Below are 13,613 nucleotides of genomic sequence, written 5' to 3' on the forward strand. Positions count from 1 at the left end.
GTTGCTTTCACTGATCATTCATAGGATGTGAGGACAACCTTTTTTCCCCTTGCTTCTGCACTTATTCTGCCAGAAGTTCTAGTATTTTTTGACACCTGCCCATTTCTGAGGAAATAGCCTTATGTTTGCTCCTCTAAGATTTCTGGGACATTTAGGACCAGCTGAAATATTAATACACTTTGGCCATTTCTTAACAAAACTAGGAATATCTCGAGTTAACAAACTGCTTTGCTGGGATGATTGAAAGTATTTTGACTTTCTATCGCATTCACCACTTCTTTTGGTCCTAATTAGGTTAGAAGGAAAATATACAACATCCAGTGTTCTAAATATTATAGAAAATAACAACAACACTAAGAACCTAATAGCTGTTAGTTCTTAAGATTTATTCTTATTACATATGTCAGCGGTCCCCAACCTTTTTGGCACCAGGGACCAGTTTTGTGGAAGACAGGACGGATGGGGGTTAGGGAGGGTGGTGGTTTCGGGATGATTCAAGTGCATTACATTTATTGTGCACTTTGTTTCTATTATTATTACATTGTAATATATAATGAACTAATTATACAGCTCACCATAGTGCTGACAGAAGGCGGAGCTCAGGTAGTGATGTGAGCGATGGGGAGCAGCTGTAAATACAGATGAAGCTTCGCTCACTCGCCGCTCATCTCCTGCTGTGTGGCCCGGTTCCTAACAGGCCATGGGCAGGTAGTGTTCTGTGGCCCAGGGGTTGGGGACCCCTGATATATATAATATATAAATATATGTATTTCATATTATAAAAATTTAATGAATAAGATACTTCATAAAACCTAAATAGATTATGAGTAGATTTGATAACATCATTAAAGTAGCTAGTTCACACATGCATGAAATGATTTCAAATATAATGTTAAAAATTAATAAAACCCACCTTTATCACCATACCTATTGCATTGAGCTTACATTTTGGCATTTATTGTGAAAAATTTAGAATTATGCCTTTATGGAGTAAATGCTTATTGGAGTGTCTTCACATTCATTTTTTTGTTGTCTTTTTTGTCAAATGAGATTATTCTTTTATCAGCAGTCTGGATGTAAGTAAATAACTGAAACGCTGTTTGCACAGCTGCCTTGAAGTTTAGTACTGGGACATCATTTTGATTTTAATGCAGTAAACATCTGTTGCTAAAACAGCCCCAAGGCTGTTGCTTCTGAGTAATGAATGTCTTCATTTACCACTGAATATTGCAGTCTGCTAGCTTAGCTCTACTCTCATTGTGTCTGTGTTTCCTTTCAATAGGAGCATGTGAAATGGGTTCATGCTGAAATGGTAAATAAAAACTCCAAGCTAAAGCTAATTTATGTGACTCCAGAGAAAATTGCAAAAAGCAAAATGTTTATGTCAAGACTAGAAAAAGCCTATGAAGCAAGGAGATTTACCCGAATTGCTGTAGACGAAGTTCATTGCTGTAGTCAATGGGGACATGATTTCAGACCTGGTATGTATGTTGTATCTAGAAAACCCATTGGTGCTAGGGACTCTTTTCTTACTCAGCTTTACATGATGGAAATCCCTGCTTCCATTAAAATTATCTTCTTAGGTAGTTATTACTCATTTTTTCTTGCCTTAACATAAGGGAAGTCAAGAGGCAGAATCTTTGATCTCTTTACCCCTCACCCCCATGGTAGTGTTTATTTGTCTAATTGCCTTTATCTTTTGAAATGTGTGCTTATTAGCAATATTATACCTTGCCATCTTTAGCCATAAAGGTTTACTGACCTCCAGATTCTCCTTCACATCTGTTGAGGAATTTGCATCTGCTTCAAATTTGTCTCTTTTAGTCAACCTTCTGGGTGTCTTTAGCACCCACTTCAGGATCTACACCCAGCTAACTCCTCAGTGTTATAGTTCTGTGGTATATTTTAGTAACCTTATTCTTTGCTTCTCCAACAGAATCCTACAGTCATAGCCTGAATCAGATTGCTCAGACGTGTTCTATGCAAAAAAATCTGAAAATTAATTAAACTGTTTGGGTTTTTTTGCTGTTGAGCTGTATGAGCTCTTTATATATTTTGTATATTAACCAACCTCTTACCAGGTATATGATTTACAAATATTTTCTCCCATTCCATAGGTTGCCTTTCATTATGTTAATGGTTTCCTTTGCTATACAGAAGCTTTTTAATTTGAGGCAACCCCACTTGTTTTTTTGTGTGTGTTTTTTTGCTTTTGTGCTATTGCTTTTGGCCTCAGATTCAAAAAATCATTGCCAAGACTGATGTCAAGGAGCTTATCTCATATGTTTTCATCTAGGAGTTTTATGGTTCCAGATATTACATTAGAGTCTTTAATTCATCTTGAGTTGACTTTTGTATGTGGTGTAAGAAAAGGGTCCAGTTTTATTCTTTTGCATGTGGCTGTGCAGTGTTCCCAACACCATTTATTGAAGAAACTGTCATTTCCCCATTATATGTTCTTGGCTCCTTTGTAGTAACTTTATTGACTATATATGCGTGGGTTTATTTCTGGGCTCTCTATTTTGTCCCGTTACTTTAGCTGTAGCTTTTATTTGTATGTTCTTATATTTTTATTACTGTAGCTTTGTAATATAGTTTGAAATCAGGAAGCGTAATACCTCTGGCTTTGTTCTTTCTCAGGATTGCTTTGGCTATTTGGGGTCTTTGTGGTCCATACAAACTTGAAGGTGGTTTTTCCTATTTCTGTGAAAAATGCCGTTGGACTTTTGATAGGAATTGCACTGAATCTGTAGATTGCCCTGGGTAGTTTGGACATTTTAACAATATTAATTTTTCCAGTTCATGAGCACAGAATATCTTTCCATTTGTTTGTGTCTTCTTCAGTTTCATTCATCAGTGTCTTTTAGTTTTCAGTATAGAGGCATTTCACCTTCTTGGTTAAATTTATTCCTAGGGATTTTATTCTTTTTTGGTCTAGTTTAATTTCTCTTTCTGATAGTTGTTATTAGTTTATAGAAACACAACTGATTTTTGTACTTTGATTTTGTATCCTACAACTTCGCTGAATTTGTTTATAAGTTCTACAGGTTTTTGGTGGAGTCTTTAGGGTTTTCTATCTATAATATTATGTCATCTGCAAATAGTGAGTTTTACTTCTTTCATTCTGATTTGGATGCCTTTTATTTTGTTTTCTTACCTAATTATTGACTAGGACTTCCAATCTATGTTGAATAAAAGTGGTGAGAGGGGGCATCCTTGTCTTGTTCCTGATCTTAGAGGAATAGTTTTCAGCTGTTCACCATTGAGTATGATGTTAGCTGTGGGCTTGTCACGTATGGCCTTTATTATGGTGAGATTTGTCCCCTCTAAACCTGCTTTGTTGAGAGTTTTTATCATGAATGCATGTTGAATTTTGCTTTTTCTGCATCTACTGGGATGATCATGTGATTTTTAGCTTTCATTTTGTTACTGTGGTGTATATCACATTGATTGATTTGCAGATGTTGAACCATCCTTGCAATCCTGGAATAAATCTCACTTCATCATGGTGTATGATCCTTTTAATGTATTGCTGAATTTAGTTTGTTAATATTTTGTTGAGGATTTTTGTATCTATGTTTGTCATGGATATTGGCCCATAACTTTTCTTGTAGTGTTCTTTCCTGGTTTTGGTATCAGGATAATGCTAGCCTCGTAGAATGAGTTTGGAAGTGTTCCCTTCTCTTCTGTGTTTTGTAAGAGTTTGAGAAAGACTAGTGTTAATTCTTCTTTAAATTTTTAGTAGAATTTACCAGTGTAGCCATCTGGTCCTGGACTTTTGTTGGGAGGTTTTTGATTACTGATTCAATCTCCTTACTAGTGGTTTGTCTGTTCAGATTTTCTATTTCTTAATGATTTAGTTTTGATAGGTTTTAGGTTTCTAGGAATTTATCTGTTTCTTCTGAGTTGTCGAATTTGTTGGTATATAATTGTTTACAATACTGTCTTATAATTGTATTTTCATAGTATCAGTTGTTATGTCTCCTTTTTCATTTCTGATTTTATTTATATGAGTCTTCTCTCTTTTTTCTTGTTGAGTATGGCTAACAAGTTGGTCTATTTTGTTTATCTTTTCAAAAAACCTGCTCTTAGTTTCATTGATCTTTTCTATTGTCTTTTTAGTCTCTATTTCTTTTATTTCCACTCTGATCTTTGTTATTTTCTTCCTTCTGCTAACTTTGGGCCTAGTTTGTTCTCCCTATTTTAGTTCCTTGAGGTGTAAAGCTAGGTTGTTTATTTGAGATCTTTCTTGTTTCTTAATGTAGATGTTTTTTGCTATGAACTTCCCTCTTAGAACTGCTCTTGCTGCTTCTTGTAAGTTTTGGTATGTTGTATTTCCACTTTCACTTGTCTCAAGACATTGTAAAATTTCTCTTTCTTCATGTGTATCTCAATTAGCATGACTACAACTAAATGCCTCCCAAAAGGCCTGTTCTTTTTCCTTCTGTCTTGTAACTGGGAATCACTATTTGCCCTGTTGCCATGCTAGATCAAAAATTTTTTTTTTTTTTTCTTGATCAAAAACTTTTGATTTGCTTCCCTTCTCTGTATCTTTCCCTCTTCCTCCCTGTTCTCCCAAGCAGTTTACCCTTCAGTCTTCCCTATCTTAGAAAATCACTTAACCACTCACACGTTTACTCAAGCCAAAGTTTTAGCAGATCTGTTTAGTCAGGGTCTAGTCAGGAGGCAAAAGCTATACCAGTTATTTGAACACAGAGAATTTACATTACATTATGTAAAGAATTGTTAACTAAGTAAAAAGTGATTATAAGCAGCTAACTGAAAAAAGAAAAAGAAAACTCCAAGGTATCATGGAGGTAAAAGCTAGAAGAAGCAACTACCATCCCTAGGGCTGGGGGAACAGGAAGAAAAAGTTGGGATTGATGAGATTTAGAAACCTAGAGGAGGGGCCTTGTGGAGCTGATGCTCAGACCCATGGGAGGCCCAGCTCCCTGGTGCTGGTGTCTGTGGAGGCAGAGATAGGGTGGACCTGTGATGAAGTCAGTTCTCCAAAGCTTAGAAAACTGCCAACTGTATTCAGCTGCTGCTAAGTGGTGGCTAAACCTTGCTGGGGCGACATTCTCGGGAACACCAGCAAACACAGAGGAAGCAGACTGGAGGAGCAGCAGTCTTCTTCCTCCCCGAGCCTTGCACTTTGTACTTCTAGGGCCAGCCAGCAAAGCAGAGATTCCCCACGCCAGCACCACAAAGCAGAGTCTAGAAGGGTGGAGTTGGAGCTGAGAACAAATGACTTCATGGTGGCACATTGTCCTTGACTTATCCTACCTCTGCAGATTCGGCCCACCACCAAGTCCTGTCACCTCCACCTCTCAGTTGAATCTCAAGCTTGTCCACTTCTCTGTGTCTGTACTGCTATTTCTCAAGTCCAGCTGGGCTTCTTTCCATCAGTCTACTACAGTAGCTCCCTAGCTGGTCTCTGTTCCGGTCTTACCCTTTTACAGTTCATCCTCCACCCAGCAACCAAATCAAATCATGTTACTTCCCTCCCTAAACTACCCAGCAGATTCTCTTTGTACTTAGAATAAAATCTATATTCTTAACTGGGGTCCCCAAGACCATATGTGATCTGTCCCCTGTTTGTCTCTGCCCAATTTCCCCTCACATGTTATACTCCAGCTACAATAAGATTATCATGATGACCACTTACCATGCCCTGATAATCAGATACTTATTGGTTTACTCCTTGCATTGTCAGATTTCTTTGCTTGAATTGTAGTTCCGTTTGCATAGCATCTTTGTCTTGTTCTCACTTTATCTCTGGTGCCTAGGTCTCTAGGTGCTTGGCACATAATTAAAAGTGTTCAACATATGCCAGGTGATGAATGGATGAATCTTGGACTCTTCCCCCCCCGCCCACCATATCCCAGTAGTCACTAGGACCTATGGGGTTCCAGTTCATGTATTTCAGTCTTTTCTTTCTGATTTATCCTCAGTGTCATGCCTTATTTCATATTCACTATTTTTTGTTTTCCAGTCTGTCATTGCCACCTTTTAACTCGTCTCCCTTTCTTCAGCCTTTTGCTTTACTCCAGCCCATCCTTCACACTTCCACCAAAAGACGATTCCTGAAACATAGACTGTGTCCTTTATCTGCTTGAAAAATCACACGACTCCTCATTTCCTATAGGACAAAGTTCTGGCTCCTTAGAATCAACCAACTGTTCAGTTCATAGTCTTACTTAAACCTGCCTTTTTATACTCTTTGGAGTAACAGTATCAGTCAGGGTTTGGGCAGGGAAGCCGAGCTGTTATGAATGTTAAGGGCTAAGGGATTTATTTTAGGAAGCAGACCTTGCACAGTTGTGGGAGGAGCTGGGGAAGGGAAGGTCTGGAGGGGGAGTTGGAGGATCAGAGGAAAGTCACTGACTAGCCCTGGAGCACTGGTGTGGGAGCACCAACCAGAGCTTGTTGGGGAATCTGCAACTGGCATGGCCACTGCCAAAGGGGCCGCACAGGGGGAGCTCAGGCGAAGTCTCTGGTTAGTTTTCTCTGAGTAGCCGTCACCTCCGTGGGTCTGCTGCCAGGCATCTAGGGGGCCAGTGTTGATCAGTGAAGCCTACAGTTGGGAAGAAGGGCTGAAGGAGTGGGGAAGAACTGGGACAGGCTGGCACTGGCTGGGCACTTGTCCACCATCCTATCTGCCGGGAAGGCCCTTCAGAGAGTGTAGCAGCTGCTTCCCTCCTGCCTCCCAGGCCTTGCACAGGTTCCTCTTCTGGTCCAGCTGTAACTTGGAACCATCCAGCGAATAGAATAGAGTTCCCAGCCGACTGGGGTTGACAGTAGGTCCATCTAGCACAGCACCCTGTGATCTAGCCCCTCCGAACTGCTCGCTGATACCTGAACCTACCGAGAGATTTCATGCCACTGTGTTTGCTGCGTGTGTGTATGCTGCTTCCTCTGCCTGATGTTTTCTTCTTCTTCCCTTCCTCCCGAACTTCTGCTGGATTCTTCCAGACCCAACTCAGATGTTATCTCCCTTGAAGCTTTCACAACTTCCCAAGCAGTTACTGTCTGTTCCCTGTTTTCACAGGAGTCCTCTACCTTAGCACTGAGCCATTTCTCCCACATTTCTTTTTCACTTTTCTCCAAATAGTTTAAGTGCTTAAGGGTGTACTCATAGACAACTTATCTCGTGACTTAGATGTGTCTGATAAATATGAGCCCAGAATGGCTTTCCTGAAGTGGGTTATATAAAAACCAATGCCCTCACCAAGCGTTTTCTGTTCTGAGTTTGCCACTCTTGGATGATACCTGTGGTAGAAGGGTTTCGACTGATGGCCTTTTTATCTCTCGTCAGTTGCCACAGATTCAAACACTATGGCTCCTCCCACTCTGCCTCTCGAATCCACTGTTCAGCAGGTATAGACCAGTGCTCAGCTGACTGGGAATGTTGTGGTATTCCCTACTGAAGACACCTATGGCCAAGAACAGTGTTTCTGAAGAACCAGTTAAAAGTAGAGTAAAGCCTGTCTATCACCAACGCTAGGCAGCAACCACAGCTTAGATACAGATGGCTGTGGAAGTAAGATTGCAGTCATCTTGATGATCTGCAGAATGTTAGCAGGTGTAATTTACTCCTTAAAGGATAGGAAGAGGGCTACTTTGTATTTTTATTTTTTTCCCAGATTATAAGGCCCTTGGTATTTTGAAGCGGCAGTTCCCCAGTGCATCGCTAATTGGGCTGACTGCAACTGCGACCAGTCATGTATTGAAGGATGCTCAGAAAATACTGTGTGTTGAAAAGTGTTTTACTTTTACAGCTTCTTTTAATCGGCCAAATCTCTATTATGAGGTATGTAACCTTTATGTCAGTTTATTTTGTGAAGGATTTCGGAAGAAAGGTTACTTTTTCATTATGTCTATTTACATGAGTCACAGTTAATTATGTTTAAAAGTTTAAAAAAAATCAAGTGAGTATAAGCAGACTTATTAAAGAATGCTTTCTTCGCATATCTCCTGTGCAATTTAATTCTTTGCTCGGTTAAGTAGAAAACACTGCCTCATTAAATTTGCGTACATGCTTTCTTATGCAAGGATGGAGAGAAAGCATGTATGATACTAAGGACCCTAATGACATCTCTAAAGAAATTAATTATGAAATAATGCAAAAATTAATATACCACTAAAGATTTGCTAATACTGCCTATTTAGATTTTATCTGATATACAACCTTGAAAGGTAAATAACCTCACAGCTGTTTTTACTTTCCAATCCTTTTAAGGACAGACTTAATATTTTTCTGAGCTCTTACTGACTAGTTGTTTCTGCCATGGTTTATGTTTTTACAAAAGTAGCATCAGAAAATTTAAAAAGTCTCTGTCTTTACAAGTTATTCACTGCTTCTGTGTTTCCTCATCTCTGGTAAATTCAAAAATAAGGATCAAGAAGAGTCTGGGAGGTGATAGGGTCAGATGGGCGAGTGAAAGAGTAATAGAAAAAAACACCATGCCCAAGAAAGAGTGGCGCCTTGAAAGTTGTAAGTAAATGACCGCATGAATGGTATTCATTAATTTACTTTTTAATAAGTTGACTTTTTTTTAGGTTCGGCAGAAGCCCTCAAACACTGAAGATTTTATTGAGGATATTGTAAAGCTCATTAATGGAAGATACAAGGGGCAATCAGGTAATATAGAAGGAAACCAAGTTTGAAGACTGAGAGAGAACTTTCCAAAAGTAGCAAATATTATTTACACTAATACACTGAGAAAAAGACTAGCACCAGAAATATTAATGCATGGCAGAAGATACTTGAAAATATCATGATAAAATTAATTTGCTTGGTGATCTTAGAAATCAGGTGTGGCATTTGCTAATTACACAGATTGTAAGAGTCATAAAACTGATTTATTTTTGCTTATTTACACTTAATTGTGTTAAAGAGTGGACATAATGACATAATGTTAATTATCAACAGCACATATTTAGTAAGTATCCGCTGTATATGATTGAAGGTTAAGCAGTGATTTTCTAAAGGAATATAAAATATAGTTCCTTATAGTAAAGGACACATTAAAGAAATAAACAGTACATACTGAATGAGCTAAGTATAGAGTTGAGAGTGCGTATAACATGTGTTCCAGGATTAATGTAGAGACAAGTGTTACTAAAGCAAAGAGTTGGTGTAAAAGTAACATTTCAAAACTATTCTGTAGATTTTCAGGAGATGTTAATAGGGGCCATGGGTAAAAGGAGTTCCAGGGTCAAATAAGTTTGAGAAAGGCTGCAGCTGTTTATTCCTCCTGCAGAGTCACAGGGTGTATCAGCACCTTAGAAGTTCTGACCAGCCCTGCAAACAAGGAGACACACGTGTTTGTCTTTGTTAACCTTCCCAAACTTATTTGCACAGGAAACTCTTCTCATAGCATGCTTGTTAATATCTTGTGGAGCTGTGGGGCATCAGTTTGAGAAAGACTATGTAGTGGGAGATAAAGTTGGAGAGAGAACTGAGATAATGGGAACCCAAACTGGTGGCTCCAGGCTTGTTACTGCTCTGGAGCAAGTGGGTGATCAGACCTTGAATTACACTGAAAAATCAGTATGTGTTCAGGGCCTTGGAATTTTTCATAATTCTTATTTTCCCCCATGCATTGTAATTATCAACCTCTTCAGTGTGTGAGTTAAAAATTTTCTAGGAATGTACTATATATATCTAACCATTTCTTTTACTACAGGAATAATATATTGCTTTTCTCAGAAAGACTCTGAGCAAGTTACAGTTAGTTTACAGAAATTGGGGATTCCTGCAGGGGCATACCATGCCAATATGGAACCAGAAGATAAGACCAAGGTTCACAGAAGATGGTCAGCTAATGAAATTCAGGTTAAGTAATAGATCTTCAATAGAAGCCCAATTCACCTTTGAATATATTTTAACTTGACTTAATTAATATATAAAATGTTAACACATTTTAGGTAGTAGTGGCAACAGTTGCATTTGGTATGGGAATTGATAAACCAGATGTGAGGTTTGTTATTCATCATTCAATGAGTAAATCCATGGAAAATTATTACCAAGAGAGTGGACGTGCAGGTATGTGTAATTCACATCCAGAAATAATTTTTTTTTAATGTTTATTTATTTATTTGGCTGCGTCAGGTCTTAGTTGCAGTGTGTGGGCTCTTTCGTGGCGCACAGGCTTCTCTCTAGTTGTGGCACGTGGGCTCCAGAGTGCGCGGGCTCAGTAGTTGCAGCTTGTAGGCTTAGTTGCTCCACAGCATGTGGGATCTTAGTTACCTGACCAGGGATTGAACCCGTGTCCCCTGCATTGGAAGGCAGATTCTTAACCACTGGACCACCAGGGAAGTCCCCTAGAAATAATTTTTAAAGAGCTTTAAAAACACTATAAATGATGTTTAATAATACTGTATTTTTAATCTTCTTTATTGGCTAGTATTTTTATAACAAACAATGAAATCTTTTTTGTAGTTTTATATTTGCCTATGGAGAAATTTTATTTATGTTCTATTGGAGTGTCATGAATTTTTCTCATATTTGCTAAAATAATTTGATGTCCATCTTTGCCTCCTGAGTTTTTAATTAGTGGTTTCAAGTCTATAATTTAAATAACTGGACTACTTATGGACACATTTTTAAGCTAGTAAGGCTGATTATTGATAGATCTCTTTAGTCATTTTTTTAAAAATTTGAGGGCAGCTGTTACAAATTAACTTTCACAGCTCCGTCTGAAATTTCTAGATATATATTTAGACTACGAAATATTGCCAGCAAATTTTATATATTATTTTTGCATGTTTGACTTTTTAAAGTAATTATGCAATCTCAAGATTCTTCCCACTGCAGGTCGAGATGACATGAAAGCCGACTGTATTTTGTATTATGGCTTTGGAGATATATTCAGGATAAGTTCAATGGTGGTGATGGAAAATGTGGGACAACAGAAGCTCTATGAGATGGTGTCATACTGCCAAAACATAAGCAAGTAAGCACACACCTTTTTGTCACTTTTGTCAATTAAAGACAAGCACAATATGAAAGCACATGACATTACTTTGAGTCCTTACTCAAGTGAGTAAATACATTAGTGAAACATCAAGTGCAAACCAGTAAAAGCAGATGTCTGAAGGGTGGGAACCAGTACATGAACCTGCAGGATGCCTGAATCTAAGAAAATATATTCTCAGATATAGAGAACAAAGTAGTGGTTACCAGTGGGGAGGGTCGGGGAGGAGCAGTATAGGGGTGGGGGTGTGGGAGGTACTGCAACACAGGGAATATAGCTAATATTTTGTAATAATTGTAAATGGAAAGTAACCTTTAAAAATTGTATAAAAGTAAAAAAAATAAATAAATAGTATCGTAAGTCTAAAAAAAAGAAAAAAGTCATTCTCTATCTGTTTGGGAAGGATAGCTGTTAACTTTTTTCTAAATGTTTGGTAGAATTCACCTGTGAAGCCATCTAATGCTGGTCTTTTGTTTCTTGGGAGTTTTTAAATTACTGATTCAATTTCAGTACTTGTAATTGGTCTGTTCATATTTTTTATTTCTTCCTCGTTCAGTCTTGGGAGATTGTACATTTCTAGGAATTTGTCCATTTCAGCTAGGTTGTCCATTTTATGGGCAAATAGTTGTTCATAGTAGTCTCTTTGATCTTTTGTATTTCGGTAGTATTGGTTGTAACTTCTTTTTCATTTCTGATTTTACTGATTTGGGCTCTCTCTTTTTTTCTTGATGAGTCTGGCTAAAAGTTTATCAGTTCTGTTTATCTTTTCAAAGAACCAGCTCTTAGTTTCATTGATCTTTTCCATTGTTTAGTCTCTAGTTCATTTATTGCTGCTCTGATCTTTATGATTTCTTTCCTTTCACTATCTTTGGGTTTTGTTTGTCTTTCTTTTTCTGGTTCCTTTAAGTGTAAGTTTAGGCTGTTTATCTGAGATTTTTGTTTCCTAAGATAATATCACTATAAATTTCCCTCTTAGAAAGCTTTTGCTCCATTCCATAGATTATGAATCATTGTGTTTTAGTTTTCATTTGTCTCCAGGTATTTTTGCATTTCTTCTTTGATTTCTTCAGTGATTCATTGGTTGTTTAGTAGCATATTGTTTAGCCCCTGCATGTTTTGTGTTTTTTGCAGTTTTTTTCTTGTAGTTGGTTTCTGGTCTCATAGTGTTGTGGTTGGAAAAGATGATTGATATTTTCTTAAATTTACCAAGGCTTGTTTTGTGGCCTAGCATGTGATCTATCCTGGAGAATGTTCCATGTGCACTTGAAAATAATATGTATTCTGCTGCTTTTGGATAGAATGTTCTATATATATCTATTGAAACAATCTGGTCTAATGTGTCATTTAAGGCCAGTGTTTCCTTATTGATTTTCTGTCTGGATCATCTGTCCATTGATGTAAGTGGGGTATTACAGTCCCTTACTATTACTGCGTTACTGTCAGTTTCTCCCTTTTTGTCTGTTAATATTTGCTTTATGTATTTTGGTGGTCCTATGTTGGGTGTATATATATTAACAATTGTTATATCTTCTTGGATTGACTCCTTGATTATGTAATTTCCTTCTTGAGTCTTGTAACAGTTTTCCTTTTAAAGTCTGTTTTGTCTTATATGAGTATTGTTACCCCCACTTTCTTTTGATTTCCATTTGCATGGAATACCTTTTTCCATCCCCTCACTTTCATTCTATGGGTATCTTTAGAGCTGAGGTGAATCTCTTGTGGGTAGCATATATATGCAGGTCTTGATTTTGTATCCATTCAGCCACTCTGTGTCTTTTGATTGGAACATTTAGTCCATTCACAGTTAATGGAATTATTGATAGGTATGTACTTATTGCCATTTTGCTAATTGTTTTGGGGTGGTTTTGTAGGTCTTTTTTGTTCCTTCTTTTGCTCTCTTGTGATTTGATGACTATCTTTAGTATTATGTTTGAATTCCTTTTTCTTTATTGTGTGTTTATCTATAATAGATTTTTGGTTTGTGGTTACCATGAGGTTTATATATGGCAATTTCTCTCTATATATACATGACTGTTTTAAGTTGCTGGTCTCTTAATTTCAAATGCATTTTAACAATCCTGCATTTGTACTCCTCTCCCCCACAATTACCATTTTTAGTCTCAGTCATCTTTGTAGTCTTATTGCCTATCAAATAAAAATGACTCAAAATTTTTGAAATAAGCAGCAATTAGACCGTGATAGAAAATGGCATTTCTTTCCTATGGATGCCACAATAATCTAGTTTAAAAAATGAGAAAATGAAAATGTCCTTAAAATATCCAATATCCAATAGCCCCCATGAAGCATATTTTGGGGTTTACACCCAAACTGATACTGTAAAATACAAGAAACTGCTATCAGGAAGAGTCTATTAATATAGGCATACCTTGGAGATATTGCAGTTACAGTTTGAGACCACTGCAATAAACTGAATATTGCAGTAAAGCAAGTCACATGAATCTTTTGGTTTCCCGGTGCATATATGTTATTTTTACACTATACTATAATCTGTTAAGTGTGCAATAGGATTATGTCTATAAAAATAAGGTACATACCTTAATTTAAAAATTATTCTAATAAATGCCAACCATCATCTGTGCCTTCAGCAAATTGTAGTAGTAATTCAGACTA

General features: G+C 37.4%; 1 protein-coding gene across 2 annotated transcripts in view; it reads left to right on the top strand.

Annotated features, from left to right (window-relative positions):
- RECQL (RecQ like helicase) overlaps positions 1-13,613 on the top strand; it is a 36,079-nt gene that overhangs the window by 18,225 nt on the left and 4,241 nt on the right. For both annotated transcript variants that reach the window (XM_082419751.1, XM_082419752.1), the window contains exons 6-11: positions 1,283-1,481; positions 7,647-7,813; positions 8,563-8,644; positions 9,693-9,841; positions 9,934-10,051; positions 10,823-10,961. In XM_082419751.1, coding sequence (XP_082275877.1) covers positions 1,283-1,481; positions 7,647-7,813; positions 8,563-8,644; positions 9,693-9,841; positions 9,934-10,051; positions 10,823-10,961 — 854 coding nt within the window. The remainder of the gene's footprint in view (positions 1-1,282; positions 1,482-7,646; positions 7,814-8,562; positions 8,645-9,692; positions 9,842-9,933; positions 10,052-10,822; positions 10,962-13,613) is intronic.

This window comes from Balaenoptera physalus, assembly GCF_965194825.1.
Source record: "Balaenoptera physalus genome assembly, chromosome: 13".
NCBI classification, from domain to species: Eukaryota; Metazoa; Chordata; class Mammalia; order Artiodactyla; family Balaenopteridae; genus Balaenoptera; species Balaenoptera physalus.